Below are 17,500 nucleotides of genomic sequence, written 5' to 3'. Positions count from 1 at the left end.
GTTAAACGTTTGGATTGAAGTCGGCCTGGTGGATTAAAGTTAAAATGCCCTTGGGAGCGACGCCTGAATGACTACTAAAGCCCAAAAGTAATCCACAAAGATTTAAGTCTCCTCCTGTAGGAAACTGCAGCGTTGGAGCAAGTACTGCTCCCATGAACTGCCAGCTAAGCTGCTCTAGACGTGACAAAGTCTCTCTCTCTCTCTCTCTCTCTCTCTCTCTTTCTCTTTCTCTCTCTCTCTCTCTCTCTCTCTCTCTCTCTCTCTCACACACACACACACACACACACACACACACACACACACACACACCCAAAACTTGTCACTTGATATTGTAGGCTATTTTCCAGCATGAGGTGCAATGAATCTGTCTTGACTAATAAGCAGGTGGTCAGGAAGGATTCTGTGAAACTTCTCCACCACTGACTCTCCTCTTGACGGTGGTGAGATAGGAACTATGACGGCTAATGAAGTGATCATATCTAGCAATAATAACTGAGAAATGTATCCTCATTTGTAATGTATTACAGCAATTGTCATTCTATTTGAGAAAGTGAGCATGACTTGCGCTGTTTGTTTTCTCTGTAGACGTTTGTAAATGATGTCCGGATCCAGGAGCAGACCTACATCACTCTGAAGACAGATGACAAGTTGAGGTTTGGATATGATATCCTTTCACTGGACATATCAGGGATGTGCTTCACCACCAGCCCTTTTCAGACAGTGTTACTGTATGTGAAGTGTTTCACTGTGAATGACTGAATGTCTACTGAATGGTTAGAGATAGATAGATAGATATATACTTTATTGATCCCCAAGAGGAAATTCAAGAACTGTTCATTCAACTGTTCATTCAACTGTTCAGAACTGTCTACTGTTCATTCACATATTAGATTTACTATATTTTTACTAGATTTACTCTGCTTGAAGAAGGTTTGCCAACCGAAAGCTTGTGCAGATTCTAAGAAGTAAAAACCTTTTTTGCACAGACTGGAGTGTGTAGATTTTTCTTTTATCTTTTATTAGCTACCTACCAATCCTGCACCTCGACAGATGAACGGTGATCTTTGACTCGATTACCTATGTTTACCTATATACCAGAAATCAATGGGTTCTAACCAAATAAGAAAAGAATGTGGATGTGAGCAAGAATAAGAAGGCATTTGTCTGTACATAATGTCTTGCATGAGGCGACTGAACAAGGCTAGTGTGAAGGGCTGGCTTGTTTGGTGTTTTGGTGTGTTGCTTTCTTTAACCTGTCTCACATACCAACCTGTTTACTGTGGTACGAGGAGAACTTCATGTGCCAGAGGAGGCTCTTAAGGTGAGACACACAAATACACACACACACACACACCTGCATACAACCAACTAAGCACTCATACACACCCTCCTCACATCTGAAAACACACACATGTGCAACACAGCACGCACACTCATACTCTCTCTCTCTCTCTCTCTCTCTCTCTCTCTCTCTCTCTCTCTCTCTCTCTCTCTCTCTCTCTCTCTCTCTCTCTCTCTCTCTCTCTCTCTCTCACACACACACACACACACACACACACACACACACACACACACACACACACACACACACACACACACAGACTAAATGCACATGAATAAATGGAGTCTTGCAGGTTAACTCATAAGTGGTCTCCATCCCCTGTGTGTCTCTTGATTCATCTCTGGGGTGTAGCTCTCTGCCATTATTAAAGGCTCATATAAAAGCCCAGGGCTAGTGCTACAGGATCCATTTATCAGCTCCTATGAGAGCCTGGAGAGCTGGGCTTTAATGAGTCCCCTGGGACCCTCTCTTCTCCCCCCCATACCCTCCTGCACAGAGAGCACACACACACACACACACACACACACACACACACACACACACACACACCCCCCCATACCCTCCTGCACAGAGAGCACACACAGCGCTGAGTGTATTAGCACACCGTAGCACGGAGCCATATTGGATCTCAAGGAGGTCTGATGCTGCTGCTCGGCACTTCGCTACTCCTACGGATAATTAATCAATGTTTTTTAAAGTTTCGCTTCTGCACTACTGAGCAGGGTTACATCTCAGCTCTCTGTGTTAGCATGCGCTACTGAGCAGGGTTACATCTCAGCTCTCTGTGTTAGCATGCGCTACTGAGCAGGGTTACATCTCAGCTCTCTGTGTTAGCATGCGCTACTGAGCAGGGTTACATCTCAGCTCTCTGTGTTAGCATGCGCTACTGAGCAGGGTTACATCTCAGCTCTCTGTGTTAGCATGCGCTACTGAGCAGGGTTACATCTCAGCTCTCTGTGTTAGCATGCGCTACTGAGCAGGGTTACATCTCAGCTCTCTGTGTTAGCATGCGCTACTGAGCAGGGTTACATCTCAGCTCTCTGTGTTAGCATGCGCTACTGAGCAGGGTTACAGCTCAGCTCTCTGTGTTAGCATGCGCTACTGAGCAGGGTTACATCTCAGCTCTCTGTGTTAGCATGCGCTACTGAGCAGGGTTACATCTCAGCTCTCTGTGTTAGCATGCGCTACTGAGCAGGGTTACATCTCAGCTCTCTGTGTTAGCATGCGCTACTGAGCAGGGTTACATCTCAGCTTTCTGTGTTAGCATGCGCTACTGAGCTGGGTTGCATTTCCCAAAACCATAGTTGCTAACCTGTTAGCAATGGGAAATTGCAACTTAGTTAGCAGCTATGGTTTTGGGAAACGCGCCCCAGGGTTAGTTCTCAAGGGGGGGGCTCATAATGTTCTCCCTGCGTCTGTCTTCGCACTGACTCTCCTCTCTCCTTGTGCTGTGCTGTTTAATGTGTTTAATGTTTTCAGACCGTGTTTTTTTACACGGTCTTAGCCTCATTCATTGACACCCTCACATCAGAAAACACACACACACACACATTTGTAGCACACACTACTACTGTAGGCCTACGGCAAGCTCTGCAGCATGTTGACACGCGCGTGTCCATATGCCCTTATGATGTCATTCTGTCCACTAATGCATCCCTTCTGCCCTTTGCCATGTGTCAGCATGAAAAGTTCACCAGTCAGCTACAGCTGGGCAAGAAGCCCACCACCGCAGAGCCCGCCAAGACCCCCAAGACCAAACCAGCGGCCACTAAGACCCCGGAGAGAAAGGCCACCGAGCCCATCACGGAACCTCCGGCCAAACCTGCAGAGCCGCAGAGAGGAGACGAGAAGACAGGTGAGTGAAGGAGTAGAGAGAGAGAGGGAGGAGAGGCAGAGAGATGGAGAGATGGAGGGAGGGAGGAGAGATGGAGATTTGCAGCGATGGAGGAAGAGAGATGTATAAGTAAGTATAAGTATAAGTATATATACTCTTTTCATCCCGTGAGGGAAATTTGGTCTCTGCATTTATCCCAATCAGTGAATTAGTGAAACACACTCAGCACACAGTGAACACACAGTGAGGTAAAGCACACACTAATCCCGGCGCAGTGAGCTGCCTGCTACAGCGGCGCTCGGGGAGCAGTGAGGGGGTAGGTGCCTTGCTCAAGGGCACTTCAGCCATGGATGTGGGCATAGGAGAGCAGTGCTCAACCACTTCCCCCGCCCACATTTTTCCTACTGGGTCGGGGATCGAACCGGCAACCCTTCGGTTCCAAGCCCGAAGCCCTAACCAGTAAGCCACGGCTGACCCTAAAGTGGGATTGAAGGAAGGGAGAGAAAGTGATAGAGAGATGGAGAGAGGGAGGTTTGGAGCGATGGAGGGAGAGAGAGGTGGGATTGAAGGAAGGGAGAGAAAGTGAGAGAGGGAGAGAGAGCGGAAAGTGTTAGAGGTACACTGCAAAAACTGCTTATCTAACAAAATCTAACCAAGTGTTATTAATCTTATATCAAGATAAAAAAAAAACTAGTTGGTATTGTTTTCAGTAAAAAGAGACTTACCTAGCGCTTTCTTGTGAAATTATTTGACTTAATTTAAAAAAAAATTGACTTATTTTAAGACATCTCATCTTGAAAACAAGCAAATTTGTCTGCCAGTGCGTTGAGCAAATTTGTCTTGATAAGACTCCTTAAAATAAGTTAAAGTCTTCTTAAATTAAGTCAAAATGATCTTTTGAGAGGGCGCTGGGTAAGTCCTTTTAATACTAAAAACAATACCAAATAGATTTTTTAATCTTAATATAAGATCAATAACACTTGGTTAGAATTCATTTTTTGCAGTGTATCGATGGTGGAAGGGAGTGTGGGGATTTCTTTTACCCAAGGTAGATCGTAAGGGAGAGAGGGAGAGAGAAAGGGAGGGAGGGAGAGAGGGAGAGATAAAGAGATGGAAGGAGGTGGGGAGAGTGGGGCATTGAATCACGTGGAGATTCTTTAGACCCAAGGTTGTCTGACTGATTTAGAGTTGTGACATGTTCTCATATTTATATTGAGGCGGTAATGATGGAGGACCCTGTCTTTAAAAGTCAGAGCAGTACTCAAGTCAGCAAAGCAGTACTCAAGTCAGCAAAGCAGTACTCAAGTCAGCAAAGCAGTACTCAAGTCAGCAGAGCAGTACTCAAGTCAGCAAAGCAGTACTCAAGTCAGCAGAGCAGTACTCAAGTCAGCAGAGCAGTACTCAAGTCAGCAGAGCAGTACTCAAGTCAGCAAAGCAGTGCTTTAATTGGGCTAAATCAAAGTCACTTGTCTTTTATCAAACAGAGAGAGATAGAATCAGGGCTTTTCTTTTAGAACTAATAATGAAGATAGTGTATCTCTTTTCACTCCCCCCTCCTCTCTTTCTCTTTCTCTTGCCTCACTCTCTCCGTCTCTATCCCTGTCACTGGCATCTGTCATCTGCTACTCCTATTTATTCTCTTATTTAATTAGAGTTGTTCCGATGGCAAATGATATATCCTCGTTTCCAAGCTTTCCTCAGAGTCCTACGAGACAAATCACTAAATCTGTCTGTCCAAACAATCTGAACAGCCACATTTAGTCTGTTATCAGATGAGCTCCACTCTGTCCTCCTCCTCTCCTCCAGATGGGAGATATATCAAAGAATAGGCTCTGTGTTTGCCAGAGGCTGTTTCCCCTCTGTCCTGTAGCTAGATAAGAGTAATAATAACCAGCACGGGCTATATTTGCCCCGGGTGTGTTGACCTGGTGCTACAGGGGGGTGGAACAGGGGCACTGCCCTGGCACTCGCCGTGTTCCGCTCAGGGGAGAGGAGAGAGCTGCGCAGGGCACTCCATTCCACCCACAATAGGTTCATCTGGTGCTATTAGTGAAACGACAAGGAAGAGGTATATGCCTAGTTGATATGCCTTGTCATCTGCTTGATTACAAAACAAGGTAGTGCACTATAGATTATGTAAATTATATAGATGTGAACAAATATAAATGTGTTAGTGATTCTTAAACTTTAAAGGCATTAAAACAGTTAAATTCTTCATTAAGCTACACTTTATTTTTGTGGGTTTGTAGGCATCAGCAACACGATATCCCTCTCTTAAAAATAATATTCCAAAGCATCTCGTTTAAGTAAATAACAATTGAAAATCCTGAGGTCCAATCTGTGTTGCAATCTAATTGCATGGCAACAGTCTCCCAGGGCTTTATTTCCATGGAGATCTCCATCGCTTAGTGATGCGGAGCCTTGTCTGGTGTGTTAAATTGTGTGAGACGCAAGAAGGTCTGTGCCATTAATTAAAGCCTGAGGATGAATGTGTGTGTGTGTGTGTGTGTGTGTGCGTGTGCGTGCGTGCGTGCGTGTGTGCGTGGGTGTGTTTGTGTGTGTGTGTGTATGCGTGATTGTGTGTGTGTGTGTGTGTGTGCATGCGTGTGTGCGTGGGTGTGTTTGTCTGTGTGTGTGTATGCGTGAGTGTGTGTGTGTGTGTGTATCACAGAGGGTGTAATGGGTGAGTGTTACACACTCTGACAGCCCGTTTTACACAGATCATATCCCTAAAGCAGACCTCTCATTTAGCTAGAGACCCGTCTCTTTTTTAAAGCTTGCCTGGTTCAGGGTATATAGCAATTGGGTCTCCTTTTCCTTTTCCTTGGCTATTGCATACAGCAGACAGACCGCATAGATTTTAAACTTACCACAGGTAAACTCATTTTGACCCATGTTATTTCAAAAACAACAGGAAAAATGGGATTGCATGGGATCTTTAAACCTTGCCTGGTACGGGGTACATAGTGGGTATTAAAGGAGAATTCCGGTGTGATATTGACCTAAAGTGTATCGAAACATGATACCGAGTGTGAACGTATGTCTCATAGCCCATCTCGGCTTGTCCCCTGCACTCCAAAATCTGGCGCTAGTTAGCCGATGCTACCAACATCTTTTTCAATAGTGGTGCTTCGGCATCGGGCTAGCCATGCAAATAAATCACTGTTTTACACCCATTTACGAGGCTCAATGTATCTCCACACTTCATTGGTAGACTTCCGAGGGCCCTGACATTTAAAACGAGACATTGAGAACTTTGAAAAAGCACTGGTAGTTTACTTACAAGACGATTTATACAGACAGTATCTTCACGAAGTTTAGCGTTTGCAGCCATCTTGAATTTAGTCACGATAAGTCGAGCAACGAGTAAGAATGAACAGCTATGATAAGGGATCAGATTCCAAAAATAATTCAGTGGAAATGCATGGATTCCAGTTGCTGCTACTGGAAGAAACTGGAATCCATGCATTTCCACTGAATTATTTTTGTATTAAAATATATATATAAATATATTATTTATACTGTCTGTATAAATCGTCTTGTAAGTAAACTACCAGTGCTTTTTCAAAGATCTCAATGTCTCGTTTTAAATGTCAGGGCCCTAGGAAGTCTACCAATGAAGTGTGGAGATACATTGAGCCTCGTAAATGGGTGTAAAACAGTGATTTATTTGCATGGCTAGCCCGATGCCGAAGCACCACTACTGAAAAAGTTGTTGGTAGCATCGGCTAACTAGCGCCAGATTTTGGAGTGCAGGGGACAAGTCGAGATGGGCTATGAGACATACGTTCACACTCGGTATCATGTTTCAATACACTTTAGGTCAATATCACACCGGAATTCTCCTTTAAGGCTTTGACTTCGAACTTCGTTATTCAAATATAATTCGATTATTTTAAAAATTAAAGATATTCGAATGAATTTTAGGGATCTCTTAATATTCGAACCTGTAGCCTATGGAGATCATTTTTTGTAAATGTATTTGGTTGTAAACGTTGTTTTCAATTCAGATTCCGAGGTTTTTTTTCACGCCTGGTGAAGTAAAATCGCGAGCTCATTAGCAAGGCTAGTATTGGTCATCTGGGCTCCTGTAGGTGACGTTGGCATCCTGGCTGGTTCATGCTTAGTGAGCTCCCACATAGACATAATAGACACTTTTATTTTAAACTTAACCTTCCTCTGATTTTAATCACCTCAGTTATCAATCAAAGCAAACAGGGAAAAGAAATGGCAACACAATCATGAAAAACACTCAAATAAATAAATGTGCGGATAAGTCTGAATGAAAAGCAGCACTGGTTGAAGGCTGGAAATATTAGTAAACAATAGTAAGATTAGGCTACTGGGTTTCTTTACTGGTCTTTTACTGGTAAAAGTACTTTTAATTCAGCAGGTTTGAGAATCCTAACAACCTATGAGGTAGGGTGGGGTGTGTTAACCTCCTCATAAATCCACTGCACTGAACCACCCCTTCACAAAAACTTACAAATAGGAGTAAGTAGCCCTGTGGCTGTCTGTTAGCTGTTATTAGTTGTAGTTGTTATTTAGTAGTTGTGTTGTAGTGTGTGTGTGTGTGTGTCTGTCTGTGTGTGCGTGTGTGCGTGTGTGAGTGTGTGCGTGAGTGTGTGTGTGTGTGTGTGTGTATGTGTGCGTGTGTGTGTGTGTGTGTTGTAGTGCATTAACTCTCTGACAGCAGCAGTGTCAAGGGTAATTACTCTGTGTGCTAATAGTGGCTTTGCTAGGCTGTGTGGGGATGTGGTGGCGGTAAACTGCAGGGTTTCTGTCGGCAGGCCTGACCAGCGGCAGCACCTCCTCCCTCCCTCAGTCCTGCGCTGTTACCAAGAGAAACAGACAGTCTAGCTGTGCTACCACGCTGCCACTCTGTTTTTAAATCAGGCTACCACTTAATTAGCGCCCTTTCTTGACGCTAATTGTCAACTCTGTGCTATTTCTCTTCCACACATACATACCCTATTTCTTTTAAAAGCTGATGCTGTGATTTAATGCTGAACTGCTATCAGTTACTGTACTGTGTAGTACATAGAGCTTAGTCAGTCTAAAGGCAGGACCAGAAACGGTGCATATTTTAAAGGATGTAGGCAAAAACGGGCATTTTAACCCTTAAAGGTGTATGGTGTGACAGGTTCATTGAATTCAACATAGAATTTTAGAACCTTGAATTGTTGCGGAACGGAATCTTATGTTAGAGTGTTCAAAAACCCACCCCTTTAAGGGCATTAAATATGCTGGAGCATCTCTCTGGTGTGCTCGTATGGAAAATGACTTCATCACTAACCAGAATCAGAATCATTATATCAACTAATTGAATTGATGTCAGTAATGGGGGTCAAACATGCTTGTGCATTTAACTAAATATTTACATCACAATAATTATATCACACCACGAAAAAAAGAGAGGAATAAGCAAAAATACAACATATCTTTTATGTGCCCTAAATGAAATGATTTTGAAACAAAGTATTGATTCTGTAAGTGGTAGGGATGACACAGTGTTTTTCATATCAGATTCATATCATCAGCTCTGCCATGTGATCCTCCAGATGGGAACGACTCAGACGCTCTACCAAGGGAAGGGAATAATCTGGCCTCTTGCTTTTTGTGTTTTATGAGGGTTTGAGGCTGTGGTTTACTGCCACACACACACACACACACACACACACACACATACACGCACACACACACACACACACACACACACACACATACACATACACACACACACACACACACACACACACACACACATACACACACACACACACACACACACACACACATCTGTGAGGAGCTCTGACACGTATGCATGTCTGAAGCAGGATGGCATGGACCCTTGTATCCTGGTAGGTGTTGACGCCTGTACGCTGTGCCCTTTTAATGCCAGCTCAGGGCTCTGCCCCATGGGACACAGTTAAGGATGGAAAACAGGCTGGCACTGTGGCACAGCAGGCTACAGTGCCCATGTTTGGGTCCATGTGCCCATGGGGACCTGGGTCATTTCCCCGATCCTGGTCAGAGGTCAGATCCCTGATCCCGGTCAGAGGTCAGATCCCAGGTCAGAGGTCAGAGGTCAGGTCTTGTTTCCTTGGAGCTCTAGGACTCTCCTTTAGGGTACAAGGCGGCAAGGGTGCACGGCAGGTCGAGGCCTTCGCGTGCCACAGAGAACCCAACCCTGTGGCGCACACTCAAATGGACAACAGGAAGACCCAATCACATCAAGCGCCTCACGCACCGCAACAGTGTGTGTGTGTGTGTGTGTGTGTGTGTGTGTGTGTGTGTGTGTGTGTGTTGTTGGGGGATAAACAGGCAAAAACAAATCCCGTCATCGTTGGGGCATTATGAGGGCAGTTAAGCTCGTCATCGTTGGGGCGTTATGAGGGCAGTTAAGCTCGTCAGATCCTCTTTTTGCAATTAATGCGCTGGCTTTGACATTTGGCTGGCTGGCCCTCTCAAAGGCTTCCATTATGTAGGTCAGGCAGCGTGGTGACCGCTGCGTTAGAGCCAAACCAGCGCTCTCGGTGAGGAGAGAGTCGCCACTCCTTGCACAGGGAACAGGGGAGGGGACGAAAGGTGGGATAGCACCCAAAAAGTTCACCACGCAGACTTTGTTTAGGGTTTTAAAATGTTTTTTTGTTTGTTTGTTTTTTTCCCGTCTTCTTTTTTCTCCTCTATCTGTTGTAAGAGGGGAGGGAGAGCTCAAGCTGGGATTGTCATGCTTAATCCCTTTTTTGCTGTGTTTTGTGTTGTTTGTTGTGGTGGTAGGGGACATCGCCGCACTCCACAGAGGAACTCCGCTCTACGGGCAGCCATCTTGGTGGGGCGACGGTGACGCCGATGATGAGAACTCCTTCAAGCAGGAGACCAAGACATGTGGGAAGAAGCAGGAGAACTGTGGGATAGGTAGGAGTGTGTGTGTGTGTGTGTGTGTGTGTGTGTGTGTGTGTGCGCGTGTGTGTGTGTGCGTGTGTGTGTGTGTGATTTTTTTCACTGAACAAGCTGCATCAAGAGTCTGAATTGGCTATTTTTTTTGCTGAATTGCTGAATTGGCAAAAAGCTTTCATATGGTCAGAATTACTTGGGTCATATCTAACAGGCATGCATATATGTGTGTTAAACTGCTTGTTATGGTCACATGATGGATGACCCTAAGAGCATATTCAGATTTGTTCAGACTTCATATTCAAATCACATTTGTGTCAAATTCTGGACATTCTTCTCTATGATGTACGTATATTGTACTGGAGGAAATCTCCCAATAGCTCACAACCAAACCTTGTGGAGCAAAAGGAGCGTGCTATTATTCTCAGGACAAATGTTTGGAAGGGTGGGAAGTGAAAAGTAGGCAGTTAACAGCTAACAGGCTCACAGCTTGACATAGACACACAGTATGGTGGCTATTTTTGCAAACTAGTTAGTATTCTTGGCACATTTTCAGTCCTTTTCATCCTCAAATTGACATTTCATTTTTAAAACTACGCCACTTCAACAGATTCATTAAGAATGCTTTACTATGGGCAAACTGGTTTACACTAGGGCATTCTGTAATGCAAATGAATGTCAAAAATAGGGAATACTTGTCATATTTTTAATGGAAACGGAGAGTATCAGGGACATCCCTCTCCATTTTCAAAAAACTCCTGAAGACCCAGCTCTTTAGAGAACATCTCCTCTCATAGCACAAGTCTTGCTGAGCCTAGCACTTACCACCAGAGGTGGGAGTAAGTCACACATGTGCAAGTCACAAGCAAGTCTCAAGTCTTAACCTTCAAGTCACAAGCAAGTCTCAAGTCATTTTAAAATAAGCTACAATAGGCTAGACTGCTGGAGTTTTATTTGTAACAAACAAATAGACATTGCATTCATTCAAGCCACATAGCCTACATCTGAACGGTTTATAGAATAAGATGAAATGTATACGAATAAAAATAAATGTATTTCAAGGAGACCTATTATAAAATAGCCTATTATTGTTTGAATATGCCTTAAATATTAGGTAGTCTAGCTAATCAAGTCTATATCAAATCATGAAAATATATTCAAACAGTTCAAGTTACACCTGTCCTGACCTGTCACATCTCCAGGGAACCAATAATGTTGAAAAAGTGAACTAATCAATCAAACGCTACCGCCGACGTCACTGCCAAACTTTTGACAAGCGCGACAGTTTTTAGGAGGGTTTAGGACCGTCAATGCTATATCATATTATACATAAGCCTAACATGTGAAATAAGCTACTTTTCTATGCTGATTGCTGGCAGTTAGCTAGGCCTACTTACTGTTAGCCTACTACTAGGCTGTAACGTATGGAACAGGGACGTGTTTAAGAGGGAGGGAGAAAGAGAGGCGCTTACTTTAGGTTACATTGGCAACATTTTCGCTATATAGCAAGATTAAACGTAGACAAGAAAATGTTTCACTTTGCCATTTCACACATTTTAACCTACTATGGCGTTAACTAAAAAGCATAATAGATTCAAAGCCAACTCTTAACATGCCTCAAATGTGACGTTAGGTTTCTAACACGACTAACGGATGAAAATCAACGTGGTGGTGGTTATATTTTGCACACTTGCAGACTGCTGTTCATTTCTCCTTTGACTTGTCAGATACATCATCTGTGAAGCCAAACATTATTATGTTTTGGTATAAACGTAGAGCCTTCCATATTTGCAAGTTAGCCTACCTCCGTCTGTCTCATTTGATCTGGCACTTGCTGTTGGTCTGTCGCGTCACGTCACTTGGTACAATGACAGGTTCGCTCGCGTGACGCATGCAACAGCACCTAAGAAGATTTTCTAAAATCGTAAAGTTAACTCCTTAAAGGGACACCAGGCAACGTTTTCGTGTTAATTAATCATCTTCGTAAGTCGGTATATGGTTAAATGACTCATTACGGGGCGAATGAAGGCTCTCTCGCCCGCCCCTACTGCCTGTAGGAAGAATATCCCACTTGCAAGTTCGGTGTATCCTACCCGCCGATCGAAGCAGGATCAGTTTACAGCACAGAGGCAGGCTAACGAAATGCTAGAGATTGTTGCAAACGTGTGTATAATGGCAGAGCCGACGAAGAAGCAGCGAAAACCCTTGACGGAAGACGCAAAGAAAAGGAAAAGAGCTTCAGACCGAGCGAGGGGGAGTTTCATAGAGAAAAAGCATCAGGCTTGCCTGGTGTCCCTTTAATATATATGAAAAAAATAAAAAGTCAAGTCATTTCAAGTCATTTGTCTCAAGTCTAAGTCAAGTCTCAAGTCATGAATAGCAAGTCAAAGTCAAGTCGAGTCTTATATACATGTTGATTAAGCAAGTCTCAAGTCTTAAAAAATGATCTCAAATCATGTGACTCGAGTCCCCCATGTCTGCTTACCAGCCGTCTTGAACTGACACGTAACTGTTAAAAACATCACTCACTGATGCACTTATTCTTACTGTACTCTACCGTTTTTTAATTGTCCTAAAAATGTTGAGAATTGCTTTAAAACTTAACTGTTTACCATGTTGTTAGTCGCTTTGGTTAAAAATGCGTTAGCCAAATGTAATGTAATGTAATGTATTTGGAATGTAGACCAAATTTCCATCAAGCATGAGTTCAAAAATATAGGTTACTCAGTTGAACTTATTAAGCACAGGAAATCCTTCCGATATGCATCAATACAAGCCTACCAAATATAGTTGCAAAGCACTAGTTTAAGTTTTCTGTCAAACCATGTTTTTCTATAAATCTAGCACATTTTCTATAGATATACATGTACATATGTCCATTTGTCTTTAATCAGTTTGTATTCATTCTCATGTATATTATATGCTCGCTCCGTGCGGACCGTCCTAATCCTAATCCCACGGCCCTTCTCAGAGGAGATGTCCTCTCTTCCCTGGTCTCTGTTGTGCGCTGCTTATGCCTCAAACAGAGCCCAAACATTGGCTTTAGTGTCCATTCTCAGGCTTATCCCGTCTGAAACGGAAGGCCCGTTTGATTGTTGTTTGGCAGCGTTGGCGTTAGCGACGGGGCTCTTGGCGATCCCATTAACTTGTGTGGGGCTGGAGTAATGGGATTAGAGATTAGAGCAGCGGGTCTGGAGCCGCAGGACGCACACAGCACACCACAGCACAGCACAGAGGCTGACCTCTGACCTCAGGAAGTAAAACAGTCCCACTGAGCCAAGGCTGTTTGAAGAAGAAAATACTAAAAGGGAAAAGATTACGGAAGGGGTTTTAAAGTAAAACTTTCAACTTCAGCTTAGTCGAATTTGACCTCTTTGTAGTGACAGCTTTCAATCTTATTAGCAGATCAGTGTGTTGTTTTCTTATGAGTACAAGCTTAAAACCCTAAAGAGAGTCTAAGATGCTGTTCACAAGATGACTGGGTAAGATAGAAGGCATCACAAATACCCAAATTTCAAAGCCCAGTTGTGTATTTGTGAGGGTGACTTTGTTTTTGTGAATTATCATTGGAATAAGTGTAACCGCATAAACCTATTCTGTAGTGCGGTGCGGCTCTGTTAGCTCAGAGGACAGGACCCCAAAGGTCCACTGAGGTCATTGTTTACGGACCTTGATGCCTGTTCTATAAAAGCGTTCCAAGGGGACATTATTGGTTTCCTTTATTTATCTATTATTTGATCTGGTATCTCTGGTGCCCCGGACAGTCAGTATTGGGTGTCAGTGTTGATGATGCTTCTGTGACAGCAGAGGGCAGTGGCACTGTATATTCTTTTATTCTGTGTGTGTGTGTGTGTGTGTGTGTGTGTGTGTGTGTGTGTGTGTGTGTGTGTGTGTGTGTGTATGCGTATGTGTCTGGTGTGTGTGTGTGTGTGTGTGTGTGTGTGTGAGTGTGTGTGTGTGTGTGTGTGTGTGTGTGTGTGTGTGTGTGTGTGTGTGTGTGTGTGCGTGACACAGAGTGTGAGGTGAGGGCTGGTAGTGGCAGGGTGGTTGTCATCTGTCGTGACAGGCAGTCCGTCCCCTCACAGAAAACGAAAAGGGTTGCGTAACACACGCACACACACACACACGCTCACGCACGCGCGCACGCACACACACACACACACACACACACACACAGAGACACACACACACACACACACACACACACACACACACACACACACACACAGACACACACACACACACACACACACACACACACACACACACACACACACACACACACACACCAGACACATACGCATGCACACACACACACACACACACACAAACACACACACACACACACAGCCCCATGGCTAAAAACCCCCTCTGTCTAAGGACATAACCTCAGCTCATACAAAGCTGAAGTCCTGAGTTCTTCACAGCCGTACACAGAACACCCCAAACAAAAAAAAAACAAAAATGGCCGTCAGCAGCAACATTAAGAGCTGTTTCTCTCCTTTGACAAGCATCCAGTGTGTCACCCGAGGGAAGAGGAGAGAGCAATAAAAACAGCCACCCGTGCCTTTACTGGGGGAAAAATGGAACCTGAAAGCATCCCTACCCTGGAGTGCCTCTTAATTCAATTCGCCGAAAACAGCTCACTCTCTGTTTTAAAGTAACACGCCACGTCCACCAGATGACCCCCCCACCATCACCCCTACCCCCACCCCCACTATGTGCATTTATCTTTCGGGGGTGGGAGGGGGGGGGGGGGGGGGGGGGGGTTCAGGACACTGAATGGCATTGTCTGACAAGGCCTAGCATTCCTGCTCTGACAACGAGGACAAAGACTAAAGGAGAGAGAGAGAGAGAGAGAGGAAGCTAATTCAGGGACATTTAAATTAATCCCATATTAGTTCCTCCAACACTTTTGATCTTGTAGCCTAGTGGCCAAAAAACATCCATCAGAATAACACAAACATCTATCCTACCACAACATCCATCATATCCTAGCTCTCCGTAGATCCCCTCCTAGTCCCCACCATACTAACTGTTTGGGGATATGGCGTTTTTTTTTTTCTCCTTTTTTGTAGTTTGTAATCTAGCAGTGTGGGTCCCTCAGGCTATGCTAAATATGCTAACTAGCTGCTCACATGGGAAGGGGAGAATGGAGAGGCACCATGATCTCCACAGACGTGCTTTGAATAGGCTCCGCTGTAGCCCCCCCCCTACACACACACACACACAGCACAAGCTTCCGCAGGGCATTGTCAACGCAAGGCTATAGGGTTTCACTTCTGCCACCGACCTCTGTCTGAAAGTAGAAGGTTCCGTCACTTAAGTCTTCTTAGTGAGTCTGACTTTGCTCCTGTCATGTGGATCTGTGTCCAGTCTGTTGTTCTGTTCCTGGACACACTCTGAGGTCAGTGTAAAGTGTTCACTCGGGGACTGAGCGTTTAGTGGTGGTTCGGAGAGGGAGCCTGTTGCTATCGATTAGCAGATTAGCATCATGTGCTTGTGTGTTACCTGGTCAGGGAGTTTGTTTTGGTCTTTTGCTCAAGATACCCATGATCTTCTGTGGGTTTGTTTGTTTGTGTGTGTGTGTGCGTGTGTATGTGTGATAAAGAGAGAGAGAGAGAGAGAGTTTGTTGCAGGCTAGAGGACACATTGAAGAAGGGAGAGATGCCACTTTTCTGTTTTTATTTTCTCTGCATGTTCTCAAGTGTCGCTCATGTCCATGGCTCTGGCCGCTGTTGCTAAAGTTTCAGGTGTATGGCCACGTTCCTAATGGGTCAGGAGAGTCCGCTTTGCTTTTCTACACCATATATCACATGATGTGCCTGAAAGGGAAGCGATCCAGTATTCACAGAAAAAAAAAGGAAGTCGAAATGTGATTTGTCACAACCTCCATATTACAGAGATTATTTGAGTAAGCTCTTTATTAAATACAGCTCTTTTTTAAATACAGCTCTTTATTAAATACAGGTCCAAGTGAACGAGGGGTCTGCGTCATAGTCTCTTCTCTTTTCTTTTAGAAGACAAGGATATGTGGTAATGGTCAGTTTAACTTCAGTCTGGCAGGTCATTGAGTCAGATGGATCTTTCTGTGGTTGTTTATTTATCTCTGTTCATCCAGTAAATGTTAATCTTTTTTTTCAGGCCTTTGAAGTTAAACTTGGTCTTTGAAGTGAAATGTCCTATCTAATATCTCTTTTAGATAGAAAAGTGAAGTGAAATGTCCTATCTAATATCCCTTTTTGGTAAAACTCAGACCACCATGAGGCTAATGTACTTTGCCGAGAGTTTTGGGAGCAGCGTGTCCAAGCGAACGTCTCATTAATCATCATCTGAAGCTCATATCAACAGCGCCACCTGTTTCTGAGAAGTCATCGCTTATCGCTGCTGTCGGGTGGAAACCTTGTATGTCCAAATCAACTCATTTTCAGGAAATAAAAAAAAAAAAATGTGTATTGTGAACATATTTCAACATTGCGTTGTTAAAACAAAACAAAAAAAAAAGAAAGAAATATGGAGTTAGGAGGCTTCCACCCGACAGCAGCGACATGCTCTCACTCTCATTTGTCAATGTTTTATTCATGCGCATGTTGTCGAGATGGTCAAACAGATGGTCAGTTTTTATTTTCTCTTCCCCAAACTCACCATCAGTTCTTGAGGAGCTGCAGCTCTTCTCGGTCAGGCTATTATGGTCTAGTTCCATTATATTATTAGTGGCGCTCAGGCCTCCAGAGGGATTTGACTGGCCAGCTCATTTAGTTCATGTCAACAGACACAGTTGGCTTTGTGACCACTCTTTCCTTTGAAGCTCTTTCAGAAGGTCAGTTTATGTGTGTGTGCGTGTGTGTGTGTGTGTGTGTGTGCGCATGTGTGTGTGTGTGTGTGTGCATGTGTGTGTGCGCGCGCGTGTGTGTGTGATCTTTCCTTGTTATCTTCCCCCTGAGCTCAACTGACACGGTTTCAAACACAAAACTGCCCAAATCAGAGAGGGGAAGTCCGCTGATACCCGCACCAACCCACTCAGAGCCGTTGACCTTTGACTTCTTGACCTCTCGAGGCTAACCTCTCCAGTGTTCTCCTGTGTGTCCACAGAGAGCAGGGAAGGCAAGAAGGGTGAGAAGGAGAGGGCCAAGGAGAATGGCCTGGCTTCCCTCGGGACTGACCCCGGCGGCTACTTAGAGCTCGCCAGCAAGGAGGGCAGTGTGATGGCCAACAACAACAACGGCAGCAGCAGCATCCACGAGGTCCCCACCAAAGACACCGAGGACTCGGCCGCGTCCGCCACCAACACGGCCGCCACGGCAGGCTCCTCTCAAGGCCACGCGTCCTTCACCATCGAGTTCGACGCCGCCTCGCCGGGGAAGGTCACCATCAAGGACCACGTGGCCGCCAAGCTCTCCGGCGGCGGCAGCGCCAGCGGTCGCGCC

General features: G+C 44.6%; 1 protein-coding gene across 1 annotated transcript in view; it reads left to right on the top strand.

Moving 5' to 3' along the window:
• The window catches only part of cep170aa (centrosomal protein 170Aa), a 70,078-nt gene that overhangs the window by 25,572 nt on the left and 27,006 nt on the right, over nt 1-17,500 (top strand). The window contains 5 exon segments of the mRNA XM_042066612.1: nt 586-664; nt 1,263-1,321; nt 3,023-3,197; nt 9,957-10,094; nt 17,166-17,500. The exon segment at nt 17,166-17,500 is cut by the window's right edge and continues 8 nt beyond it. Of these exon segments, the coding sequence (XP_041922546.1) occupies nt 586-664; nt 1,263-1,321; nt 3,023-3,197; nt 9,957-10,094; nt 17,166-17,500 (786 nt within the window).

This window comes from Alosa sapidissima, chromosome 16 (assembly GCF_018492685.1).
Source record: "Alosa sapidissima isolate fAloSap1 chromosome 16, fAloSap1.pri, whole genome shotgun sequence".
NCBI classification, from domain to species: domain Eukaryota; kingdom Metazoa; phylum Chordata; class Actinopteri; order Clupeiformes; family Clupeidae; genus Alosa; species Alosa sapidissima.
This window is presented reverse-complemented; position numbering and strand designations above follow the sequence as displayed.